The 13,648-nt window shown below is 44.9% G+C and overlaps 1 protein-coding gene across 1 annotated transcript in view; it reads left to right on the top strand.

The window, feature by feature from the left end:
• Window positions 1–13,648, top strand: part of kcnq1.2 (potassium voltage-gated channel, KQT-like subfamily, member 1.2) — a 298,745-nt gene that overhangs the window by 7,481 nt on the left and 277,616 nt on the right. Inside the window, exons 3-6 of the mRNA XM_063196671.1 lie at window positions 3,150–3,276; window positions 5,880–5,958; window positions 7,309–7,405; window positions 9,010–9,150. Coding sequence (XP_063052741.1) covers window positions 3,150–3,276; window positions 5,880–5,958; window positions 7,309–7,405; window positions 9,010–9,150 — 444 coding nt within the window. The remainder of the gene's footprint in view (window positions 1–3,149; window positions 3,277–5,879; window positions 5,959–7,308; window positions 7,406–9,009; window positions 9,151–13,648) is intronic.

The raw sequence follows: 13,648 nt of genomic DNA, 5'->3' as shown, positions 1-13,648 counted from the left end.
TGCCTTTCTCTCCCCGGGCCATCAGGGCATAGGATATTGCCTTTCTCTCCCTCTGCGGGCCGAGCCTCTAGGAAAAGCAAGCTATCGGGCCGGCCACCCACGCTGGCTGCGGCTCTCGTGTCGACCCGGCGGGGCGGCGGTCGCCGTGGCAGGAGGTCAATTAATGAGCGGCCCGAGGTCACACCAGCGACACACACACACACACACACACACACACACACACACACACACACACACACACACACACACACACACACACACACACACATCCGAGGTCATCACCAGTGACACACACACACACACACACCAGCGACACACACACACACACACACACACACACACACACACACACACACACACACACACACACACACCAGCGACACACACACACACACACACACACATACACCAGCGACACACACACACACCAGCGACACACACACACGCACACGCGCACACACACACGCACTAACACACACACACCAGCGACACACACACACCAGCGACACACACACACGGCTAGCGACACACGCACACGCACACGCGCATACACACACACACTAACACACACACGCCAGCGACACACAGACACACTTACACACACACACACACACGGCTAGCGACACACACACACACTTACACACACACACGCCAGCGACACACACACACACTTACACACACACACACACGCCTAGCGACACACACACACTTACACACACACACCAGCGACACACACAAACTTACACACACACTCACGGCTATCGACACACACACACCAGCGACACTACACAAATGTTTTCTGCCCCGATCGTGCGCTCGGTTCGGCTTGGCCTGACTTTCCCATGGAGGAAGGCCTTGTGGAGAAGGGGCTTGTGGAGGAGGGGCTTGTGGAGGAGGGGCTTGCATTTATTGGGCTAAAGTTGAAAGCGATCTTCATGATGCGTTATGGTGTTGTGTGTGAAAGCGATCTTCATGATGTGTTGTGGTGGTGTGTTGTGTGTGAAAGCGATCTTCCTGATGTGTTGTGGTGCAGTGGTATAGTCTATGTCAGGGATGGGCAACTTTCATGATAAAGAGGGCCACATTTTTTTTATCACCACCATCGGAGGGCCACATTATCACGGATCTGACTGCAAGAGTTTAAGGTGCATTTGGTTGCTCACTGATTATTATTGTTTGGAACAAATAGGAGTTTTCTCTATTGGTCAACAGTATAATTACAATGAATTAATTCAGTTGTGGTTTTAAAAAAATCTGCTCATTATTTTTTAAGGTCATGTTTTATCTATGTAAGGGCCACACTGAGTAAGGAGGCGGGCCGCATGTGGCCCCCGGGCCTCCAGTTGCCCATCCCTGGTCTATGTAGAACGCAGGTATACGGAGTATACCCACTTCTAAATTTTAGGGGCTTCAGTATACCCACTTAAAATTGATTGATCCATTATTTAGAATGGCATAATATATACAGTATACCCACTTCAAAAAATACTTGAATATACAGTATACCCACTTCAAAAAAGTAGACTACACCGCTGTTGTGGTGGTGTGTTGTGTGTGAAAGCGATCTTCATTCTAGTCCTGGTGTTGCTGTCGGGACAGGACACCTCCCATCACCTCGCATCACACATGCTGTTAGAGGACTGCACACACACGCATGCACGCACGCACGCACGCACACACACACACACACACACACACACACACACACACACACACACACACACACACACACACACACACACACACACACACACACACACACACACACACACACACACACACACACACACACATACAAAGGACACCTCCCATCACCTCACATGCTACAAGAGGACTACACTTCTCACATGAGTTAATAGTGCACACATAGAGACTAGAGATATGCATGAGAGCACAAATACACACACACACACACACACACACACACACACACACACACACACACACACACACACACACACGTTTGTTCGTATGAGGAGCTATCAGTCAGGTGCACGTGGAAGGAAGAAACAGGCCGCTAGGTTTGTGTTTTCTTAACCACCAGTTGCCCCCAACTCTCATACTCCTCACACTGCCTCACACTCCTCACTTCTCACATGCCTCTTTTCCACTTTCTTCTGGTAGGCCTACAGCTTGACACAGTGCTTGACACACTTTTGAGCTGTGTCGTGCCTATTCAAAAAGCAAAAAGTGGTGGCCGAGCCGCGCTTTGTCGAGCTGTAGGTCTACCAGAAAACTGGCAGTGGAAAAGAGGCAATAGTGCCTCACTTCTCACTCCTCACACCGCCTCACAGTGCCTCACAGTGCCTCACTCCTCACATTGAAATTGTGAACTTTTGAACTGGAAAGCCTATCGGCTAAGCTGCCATGTATCTTCTTTAACTGCTGTTCTTTTGCTTGTAATAACAGGCCATAGATGTCACTCCTTGGCCACCACCTGCTTATGTGTGTCTCTCTCGCTCTTATCGGGTGTAAACGTCAACTTCATTTGACTAATAGTGCGATGGCAGGAGTCCTTGTTGCATATTTCATTTTTTTTTGTCAGCAGAGTTACTGGTCGGTGTGGTTGCCTACATTTCCATTCATGCCTAAGGCTGATGCATTGTTCTGCATGGCTGCTGTTTCACAAAGCTGTGGTTTTGGGCTGAGAACAAAGCACAGTAGAGAGAACGTCACATCACAACAGTAGAGAGTAATTCACATTATTACATGACTACATGTTATCTTGTCCTCTTTGTCTATGCATGAGGCAGTGAGATTTCAATTTCGATTCCTTTGTGTGTCGAGTCTAGTGGGCTCATTTCAAGAAATTTCCCTTGAAGCTTAGCTGACTTTGACCTCGACTTTGACTTTGAGATCGATGAATAGTTTGGTGTGAAACACTTTGTCACTCTGAGAGCCGCAGACACAAACTGTGTGTAGTTATATTAGCAAACCGTGCTGTCAAGACCACCAATGAGAAGTTAACAAACACACATGCACACACGCATGCATGCAGGCACACACATACACACACACACACACCCACGCATGCACAATGTTGCTCTGGTCTTCTTGCTCCGGTCAGTCAGTGTGTGTGTGTGTGTGTGTGTGTGTGTGTGTGTGTGTGTGTGTGTGTGTGTGTGTGTGTGTGTTTGTGTGGTCCTCAGGAAATAGTGCTTGTGGTGTTCTTCGGTATCGAGTATGTGGTGCGGCTGTGGTCAGCAGGGTGCAGGAGCAAGTACGTGGGCCTCAAGGGACGCCTGCGCTTCATCAGAAAACCCATCTCCATCATAGGTAATGTATATGCATCACACACACACACACACACACACACACACACACACACACACACACACACACACACACACACACACACACACACACACACACACACACTACTCACCGTGCAAAATAAACTGTTGAGTGTTGAATCGATACTCCCCCATTTCTGGGGAATTCCCGTTTTACGCCTCCCTTTCAGTTAAATAGTTGAGTTTTATCTTTCTCCTGTACTTCCAGACATTCTCTGAGTCTGGCAATGCAAATTCTACCTGCAAGCTAGCAGATACAGTATAATTCAATCGTATGGCAACAAAATTTGTTCATTTAATGATAATAGCTTGGAAATAGAGGTAACATCAACAGATAAGTAGAGCTGCTGGAAAAAGGTAATAATTTAATTGTTTAACTTAAGGGGAGGTGGTAAAGGAGATTATCTCCAGACAAGGTGCAGTATCGCTTTAGAAAACAACAAATCATGGCAAGGCAAAGCAAGGCAAGTTTATTTGTATAATGCATTTCATACACTGGCGCAACTCAATGTGCTTCACAAAATTAACAAATGCAAAAAGAAAGGAAACATGGAAGAAAGAAGGAAATAAATTAGAGTCAAAGAACATTTAAAACATTCAGATAAAACATAAAGTAAAATGATAATAATAATAATAATAATAATAAAATAAAAAATAAATAAAATAAACATAAAAATAAAAAATAAGAATGAGACCAGCTTTGTGTTGAGTCTAGATTTAAAGCTATCAATAGTGGGTGCATTTTTTACGTCATCTGGAAGCTGGTTCCAAAGCTTTGAAGCATAGAAGCTAAAGGCTGCCTCTCCACACTTTGTTTTGACTGTTGGAATCACCAGCAAATTCTTCTCCGTTGACCTTAGTGACCTGGTTGGTGCATACAGCTGAAACATCCAGTAAATACGTATGTGGGTCCCATTCTATTTAATGATTTAAACACAAGTAGCATTGCCTTAAGATCAATTCTGTAGCTTACTGGGAGCCAATGCAGCGATCTTAAAATTGGAGTAATGTGGTCGAACTTACTTATTTTTGTAAGAACCCTTGCTGTTGCATTTTGTACAAGTTGAAGCTGTTTCATGGTCTTTTTGGGGAGGCCTGTAAAAAGACAGTTACAGTAATCAACCTTACTAGAAATGAAGGCATGTATTAGCTTCTCCAGATCATGTTTAGACATAAGGCCCCTACATTTAGAGACGTTTTTTATGTGATAAAATGCAGACTTAGTAATAGCTTTCATGTGACTGTTGAAGTTTAGGTCACTGTCAATGACGACCCCAAGATTTTTAACTGTATCCCTTGCTTTCAGTCCCTTCGTTTCAAGGATAGTAGCAATCTTTTGTCTCTCCTCTCTTTTCCCAAATATAATTACTTCAGTTTTATCTGTGTTCAGCTGGAGGAAATTGTGAGACATCCATTTGTTAATTTGGTCCATGCAGTTATAGAGTGATTCAAGGGGGGTGTAGTCATTGGGGGACATAGATAAGTAGAGCTGGGTATCATCCGCATAGCTATGGTAATTTATGGAGTTATTGTCGATAATGTGTCCCAGTGGCAGCATATGCAAATTGAACAGTAGTGGTCCCAGAATGGAGCCCTGGGGGACCCCATAGTTCAGAGACATCGGTGAAGAGATATATCTTCCAATGGCGACAAAAAAACTTCTGTGTTGTAAGTACGATTTTAACCAGTTGATCACTATGCCTGTAAAGCCAACCTAGTGTTCCAGTCTATGTAGTAGTATGGCATGATCAACTGTATCGAAAGCGGCACTTAAGTCGAGTAGCACCAAGACAGATGATTTGCCAGCATCAGAATTCAATCTTATGTCATTCATAACTTTAATAAGAGCTGTTTCAGTGCTGTGGTAGGCACGGAAACCTGATTGAAACTTATCAAGGTAGCTATTAGACATTAGAAAGGCAGTTCATTGGTTAAAAACAATTTTCTCTATTATTTTACCCATGAATGGTAGATTGGATATGGGCCTATAGCTGTTTAGTGCCAATGCATCCAGGTTGTTCTTTTTCAGTAAGGGTTTCACAACTGCTTCTTTCAGACAGCCTGGGAATATGCCTGTTTGTAGTGAGGTGTTGATGATCTGAAGTACATCTGGTGATATTAGATGTAAGATGGATTTGAAGAAGGCTGTTGGTAGAATATCTAAGTCAGATGTAGAGGAGCTAAGACTTTGTACCGTTCTATTAAGAATGTCCACATCAACTAAATGAAAATTTCTCATGAGGTTAAGATTTAACTTCACCGTAGCAAGTTGGTCCGAATCATGGGCCGGTTGCACCTGTGTGAGTATGTTTGTACGTATCATATGTACTGTATATTCAACAGAGGTTGTAAATATGCAAAGGTTGTGAATATTGTGTAAACAGTGTGTAAGTAGAGCATATAAAGGCTGTGAATATTCTGAAATATTATGTAGAAGAAGCAACTGAGCGTTTTTTTTTATGTACAAAATTGACAGCATGTCTCAATTCCAATTGTGGGTTAATGTTTAGTTCAGTGGTCTGTGATTTGAAATTAAGAAGTTTGGGTAGAGTTCTTCACACGTGTTCTTCCCTCCTCGTTGGCCAGATCTGATCGTGGTGATCGCCTCAGTCATCGTGCTGAGTGTGGGCTCCAATGGACAAGTCTTCGCCACCTCAGCCATCAGGTACAGCAGCCACACTCTGGCCTTACACATGCCCTCTATCTAGTTATTATCATTAGTTATTACACATGCCCTCTCTCTAGTGCAGGGGTGTCAAACATACGGCCCGCGGGCCGCATCCGGCCCGCCAGAGGGTTCCACCCGGCCCGGATGTAAAAAAAAAAAAAAAAATAGTATTATTATTTTTTTTTTAACTTTTTTTTTTTTTTTCAATGAAATAACCGAAATGCGCAATTACGCAATTACGGGGCAAAATCGATACCTGCATGACATTAACCCAATGGTCCCTCTGTTATACTGTATATATGTAGTAAAGTGCACATCACACTTCTATTATAAATGGTGAATTTGTACTGTAACAGGCATTTGATAAAGCTCATATATTATAGACCTCATATATAGAGATAACATGTTAATACTTCTTATTCGTATTGTATTGGTATTGGTTGTAATTAAATAATAAATATAATTGGATTTGTATTGGTTCCTATTAAGCTGAAATTGGAAATGGGATGTTAGAATGCGTGAAAATGCAGGAAATGACATCTAAGAAATACAAAATTTTCTGGGGGAAACCCCCAGACCCCCTGCCAAAATGAACTGTCCCATATTTAATTCATTGACGGTTGGCAATGAATGAATGAAGTCAAGGAAATTTTGCATAGGATTATCAGTATTGCATTGCTTTCTACATATTCAACACACTTAAAACGTGATAGTACTGAACACTAATCCTCTGCTTTACGTTTTTTTTTTCGCAATGATGTTACTAATGCGGCCCGCTTGAGGTCCACATGGGTTGTATGCGGCCCTCGGACCAAAATGAGTTTGACACCCCTGCTCTAGTGTATCTATTACAGCATTCAGATGTTTTAACAATACATTAACATACATGGACACAATATATTAGAAATGAGACAAAATTAAACATGCTAAACAGTTGTCATGAGAATCTTGTTCTTTACCCTGTATAGTAGCCTTCTTTTCACAGCGCCTCGGATAGCCTCTGTTATAACCCAATTGTCACCAAAGTTTTAGTAACGACCAGGTTTTAATCTGTTACTCAAGGCCCTCAGTAATGTCATAACCATGCTGTTATAATGTAGATGAGTCTTCTCAGCACTGAGGGAATGAGCCCGTTGGCAGCCCATCTGTACAAAGAGGCTACTATCTCACAGTGTATACTTAATATCTTAATAATACATGTCTAAATAATACTGAACACAATATACCTTAGCTTTGCCTCCTTGTTCTGTGTTAGCAATACTTGCCATTGGCTGCCCGTTAATAATACTTGTCGCCATTGGCTGCCTGTTAACAATACTCCTCCCCATTGGCTGCATGTGTCTGCAGGGGGATCCGCTTCCTCCAGATCCTGCGCATGCTGCATGTGGATCGGCAGGGCGGCACCTGGAGGCTCCTGGGATCTGTAGTCTTTATTCATCGACAGGTGAGGCCACACATTACAAGATCCAGTTCGCACTTACAGTAATATGCTCATATGGTAGAGAGAGAGAGAGAGAGAGAGAGAGAGAGAGAGAGAGAGAGAGAGAGAGAGAGAGAGAGAGAGAGAGAGAGAGAGAGAGAGAGAGAGAGAGAGAGAGAGAGAGATTTAACTAATTCCCAAAGGGGAAATTAAATGCCACCTGGCCATCCACACAACACATTACATTGCATTTCAAGTCAAGTCAAGTCAAGTCAAGTCAAGTTTATTGTCAATTTCTTTACATGCACTGGTCATACAAAGAATTTGAAATTGCGTTTCTTGCTCTCCCATGCAGACATAGACTAATCTAGGTAAGGACATAGACAGTATAGACATAGACAGTACTCATACATGGACATAGACAGTATGGACGTAGACATTGCTCATACAGACATTTGAAGTGCAAGACATTTCATGAGCCGTTGGTGTTTGAGATGAGATGCAATTGATTACAGCAGTTTCTAATGTGACACTCGTAATTGCATAACTAGAGGGTTGTTGTGTTGTGTGTTTGTATCAGTTTATGATGTTCTGTGTTCCATATACGTAAATACGTGGCAGGGAGCCGGTAATGTGGAAGATCAATACACATTTCATATAATTCCTCGACTTATTCATGCTCTCATTTCACCTCCGCAAAAAATAAATGTCTTTGATGTTTTTTTTTAATGTTCAGTGAACTTGTGCCTCAGGCAAGTCTGCCACACAGTGTGTCTCTTTGAGGCATTTTGCCTTTTAAGGCCAAATGCTCCCCAAGGGCAAAGCCTTAAGGCTCACTCAAAGGATAGTTACCTTTTTTGACATGCAAAGTTGTCAGTGCTTGCCAAGGTTTGTTTGCTTCATGCATCATGCAGCGAGATTTGAGAAGTGAGAGTTTTTTTGCTGCGGTGAACAGTTCATCACATTCAGTCCACGCTAGGAGCCATATGTGGGGTTTTGGGCGACTCTCTGAAGTTGTGTATTTCAACAGTACTCTATGTCATCATCAGTGCTGAAGGAGTTTGGTTCAAATGAGGTTTTTATGGGACGCAATCATTCACATCATTTCAGACATCTGTATTATTAATGCAATACAGAGTTTACTCATGCAAATGCTCTAGTACTTTCACATGCAATTTGAAATGTTTTTGAATTAAAATGCCTTTGTTTTTGGGGAGATCGCTGCACCTGTGATCAAAAACCTTTCAAAGTGGGAAGGGTGACCTCCTTTTGCCTTTGTGAATAAAAATAGAAAGAATTCTATTTGAATGATAATATCTGTGTTACATAGTGAGTTATCTTGCACAAGGGGTCCTTATAAAACTGTCAGTATAATCTGTGTTTTTAATCTGTTGTGCAATTTATGCATATTACAGATTGTGTATTATTTGTGTATGCTGCTTTGTGCTGCTCTCCACAGGAGTTGATCATGGCGCTCTTCATCGGCTTCATATTGAATACTACAGTATATTACTGTAAATTATGCTATACAGCACCTTTCAGAAAATGACGCTTTACAGTACCTTACTGTATGGTGTGTATTTGTGTATACAGTACCTTACTGTGTATATTTGTGCTGCTCTCCACAGGAGCTGATCACGACGCTCTACATCGGCTTCCTGGGCCTGATCTTCTCGTCCTACTTCGTGTACCTGGCAGAGAAGGATGCGGTGGACGAGGAGGGCAGGACAGGCTTCTCCAGCTACGCTGATGCCCTGTGGTGGGGCGTGGTGAGTCTCCCTGACTCTTCATAAGAATACGAGTATGCACATCCCACCTCGCTCAGGCCAGGTGCAGGACAAAGGCGCATCTGATAGTGGAAAGAGTAGAATTCCGAATTGTTTGGTCGAAACTTATGACCTAAATAAACCTTCAAATCGGAGCTACAGTGAGTTAGTGTCACTCCCCTTCCATTAGCACTGATGCCCTGCGGTGGGAGATTCAAGATTCAAGAGTTTATTGTTATTTTCAAAAAGACAACAAAATTGTGATTGGAGTACAACACGCAATTGTAGCAGTAGCAGCAGATTTCAAAATAAAGTGCATTAGAGGTGAAGGGGACACCAGTGCTTGATCTCTGCCACTATGCTTCCATTAACAAGCAGCAGTGCCAACACTTTATTCAGGAAGATGCTGAGATCGATGATAAAGTATGTATACGTGTGTAAGATGCTGATGCTAAGATTAATGATGAAATATGCACTGTATACTGTGTATGTGCCTGTGACAGTCTAGTTTTAGTCCATTCCCTTGTTTAGTCAAAAGAGTTTAGTATTAGGCAGTTTTTCTCTTTTTTGCTGCAGATTCTATTACAAGCTCTATAAAAAAATCCAGTTGGCTACAGCTGAACCTGAATGCTCTTGCCTAAGATGATGTGGATGAATGAGCGTCTTCACAGGCATTCCCTTGTTTCATTTAGTGAAACCATTAGACCAGGGTTTCCCAACCTTTTCCAACTCGGGGCCCACTTGAAATGTCCACAAGTTGCGACCCATTTCTGACCCTTTGTTTCATTTGGTGAAGCCATTAGACCCTTCACCTGTAACAACCTGCATAATGAACTAAAATAAAGGAAATAGTCTTGAAGGTTTCAGAGGCTGGCCTTGCCGTGTGAGCGGATTTTAATTCTGTCATCAACACAACACAATGCCCCAGTATTTTCTTCTCCAAATGTTGGGTAGTGAACAGATTTTCTTGGGAAAGTTCTCTCATTATCCGCATAATACGGCTGCATTTCATTTCCACATTTGTATCAGAAGTGAAGTGGTCTCTTGTAATTAAAAGCCCATGCACCCCGGCGATAGAAAGTGGTAGAAACATGGCAAAGCCCTCGCTGCTTCAATACCGCCAGTCAATGGACAACCCTATTGAGCCACCTGTTTTATATCGTTTTTTTTCTGGTCCCAGAGCACATAATGGGGTCAGAAGGGTTGTTTTGACCCATGGCAGCTTGGGTTTCCAGTGCAGCTAATGAAACAGCTGAATTCAGTGCATGTTGTAATGGGAGAGCAATGGCCTGTGTTGGGTACGGGGTCCCGTCCCTCCACAAAAGACCGATAATAAAAACCCTCCTTTTCACCTCACGCTTTCTGCACCTCAAAGACCTTTCAGTGTGTGCCACTATAAAGTGTCAGCTCGTTTAATTAAAATCTTTAATTGCGAGATTACCCTGTGTTGTTGCGAGGGGTCAGAAGGTATTATGGGGTCTCTGATGGCCTGTGTAGCGCTAAATAGAAAGCGTCTGTTCTGTTCTGTTCTGTTGTGTGTTTGCCTGGAGTGGAGTGGAGTGGAGTGGGCTCTCCAGAAAACCCTGAAACTCCAGCCAGCGTTGAGCTGAGCTGGGGCACCGCTCTGTGTGTGTGTGCGTGTGTGTGTGTGTGTGTGTGTGTGTGTGTGTGTGTGTGTGTGTGTGTGTGTGTGTGTGTGTGTGTGTGTGTGTGAGGCACCACTCTCCCTTTTGTTTTTCCTCCACTGTAAACTGGAGACTCGTATGACACAGAGCCAGCGCAGCGCAGCGCAGCGCAGGGAAGTTTGACAGGCTCTGGTGAAGGGGAAGAGGGAGAGAGGAAAAGGGGAGAGAGGGAGCGAGGAGAAAGGAGAAGGGGAGAGAGGGAGAGAGGAGAGAGGAGAGAGAGAGAGAGAGAGAGAGAGAGATATTTTGACAGGCTCCGGTGGAGGGGAAGGGGGAGATGGTGGGATGGAGAGAGGGAGAGGGATAAAGGGGGAGAGAGAGAGAGAGAGAGAGAGAGAGAGAGAGAGAGAGAGAGAGAGAGAGAGAGAGAGAGAGAGAGAGAGAGAGAGAGAGAGAGGAGAGGGGAGGGTGCTGTGAGCTGCTTTCCCCATTGACAGGCTCTGGTGGAGGGGAAGAGGGTGAGAGAGAGGGATAGAGAGAGAGAGAGAGAGAGGAGAGGGGAGGGTGCTGTGAGCTGCTTTCCCCATTGACAGGCTCTGGTGGAGGGGAAGAGGGTGAGAGAGAGGGATAGAGAGAGAGAGAGAGGGAGAGGAGAGGAGGGGGGTTGTGAGCTGCTTTCCCCCTCGTTTGCTCGGCACTCTGGGAGCTGCAGGTGCAGGCCACAGCTGGAAAGCAGAGGCATGAATCATACAGGTCCTCTACACACACACACACACACACACACACACACACACACACACACACACACACACACACACACACACACACACACACACACACACACACACACACGCGCACACACGCACACACGCACACACCTCTCCAGCTCATACAGGTCCTCTCCAGCTTTCCACTCTCCTGCCAGCACACACGCTCTCTCTCTCTTGCCCCCTCTCTCTCTCTCTCTCTCTCTTGCTCTGTCTCTCTCTCTCTCGTCCTCTCTCTCCCTCTCTCGCTCTGTCTCCCTCTCTCTCTTGCCCCCCCCCTCTCTCTCACACATTCTCTCCCCCCCCCCCCCCCTCTCTTCAATCTTTCACTTTCTCTCTTTTTTTTTCTCCCCACTTTTCTCCCTTTTCTTGTGTTACCTCTATGTCTATGTCTCTCTCTCTCTCTCACCCTCTCTCCCTCCCTCCCTCCCTTCTCCTTCACTCTTCCACTCTCTGAGTTTCCCTCTGTTTTTCTCTCCTCCTTTTCCCCTCTTTTCTCATTTTCTCTCTGCCTGCTTCCTTCACTTACTCACACTTCTGTCTTTCTTCCAAGTTTCTCCGGCACTTTCTCTTTCTCTCTCTGTTTCTTTTTGACTCACACTTTCTTCCTCTCTGCTGCCCACTATTACCTTCTCTCGCTCTCTCGCTCTCTCGCTCTCGCTCTCCAAAAATTCAGGCAAACACCATTAAAGTCACTCAGAGTTGTTTCTGGTCTTGGTTATGCATAAACCACGCCATTTTGTGAAAAATGAGGATATGGAGCAAGCTACAAAGAGGGGAAATAGAGTGTATGATGACGAAAAAAGAGGGCAAGCACATCTTTTCATAGTCCGTGAAAGTATGAGAAAGACAGAGAGAGATAGTGAGACAAAGAGAGTCGGAGCGAGAATGAAAAGAACAAAGTAAAGAGAAAGAGAACGTGAAGTGAGAGAAGGAGAGAGAAAGATTGTTGAATCATAATCAGTGATGCAGAAAGGTGGGAGTGAATGGCCGTCACTGTACCCTGACTTGAGGCCTCGGGGCCTGACGTGCCATCACAGTCGAAGACACAGAGACAAAGAGAAAGCATACATGCTCACAGAGCATGTACTATGAGACATGTAGACAGACAGACAGGCAGGCAGGCAGGCAGACAGACAGACAAAGAGACAGACAGACAGATAGATAGACAGACAGTCAGACAGACAGTCAGACAAACAGACAGAGGCAGACAGACAGAGGCAGGCAGACAGACAGACAGACAGACGGGCAAGTGAGACAGTCAGACAGACAGTCAGACAAACAGACAGAGGCAGACAGACAGAGGCAGGCAGACAGACAGACAGACAGTGGTGGCTACCTTGGGCCCAGGTGCAGTTTCCAGCTCACCACCACACACAGAGCACCATGAGGCAGCCGGACAGACAGGCAGACAGACAGACTGACAGACAGATAAACAGACAGACAGACAGACTGAGAGACAGACAGGCAGATAGATAGACAGATAAACAGACAGACTGACTGACTGACTGACTGACTGACTGACAGACAAACAGACAGACAGAGAGACAGACCACCTTTCAGACCATGCAGACTGGAAAGGAGAGGAGAGAAGAGGAGCCCCCGCAAGCCATGGGTGAGGTGCAGGATCCTCGCCACACACAGAGACCATAGAGCGAGTGGCAGTCCATAGAGCATAGGGACCATAGAGCGCGCTCAATGACTCATACAGGGCGGCTGTGTTCTCCCCCTCACCGAGACGGACAGAGATGAGGAGATAGCGGAGGGGCTTTGGATGTGGTAATGCCACACACGTAGAGCAGAGAGAGAGAGAGAGAGAGAGAGAGAGAGAGAGAGAGAGAGAGAGAGAGAGAGAGAGAGAGAGAGAGAGGGCGAGAAAGAAGGGGGTGGGGGGAGATTGACCCTCACTGTTGAAAAGAGAACGAGATTCGGGAGGATGGCTGATGGTGTGGGAGGAGGGCCATGAAATTATGGAAGGTGAAGGTGAAGGTGAACGGCGAGGTGAATGAAGGAAGAGGAGGAGGTGGTGGTGGTAGCTAATGGTGATGTGAAGGTGAATGGCGAGGTGAATGAAGGGGTTGAGGAGAACAAGGAGGTGTTGGAAGTGGA

This window comes from Engraulis encrasicolus, chromosome 4 (assembly GCF_034702125.1).
Source record: "Engraulis encrasicolus isolate BLACKSEA-1 chromosome 4, IST_EnEncr_1.0, whole genome shotgun sequence".
Taxonomy (NCBI): Eukaryota; Metazoa; Chordata; class Actinopteri; order Clupeiformes; family Engraulidae; genus Engraulis; species Engraulis encrasicolus.
This window is presented reverse-complemented; position numbering and strand designations above follow the sequence as displayed.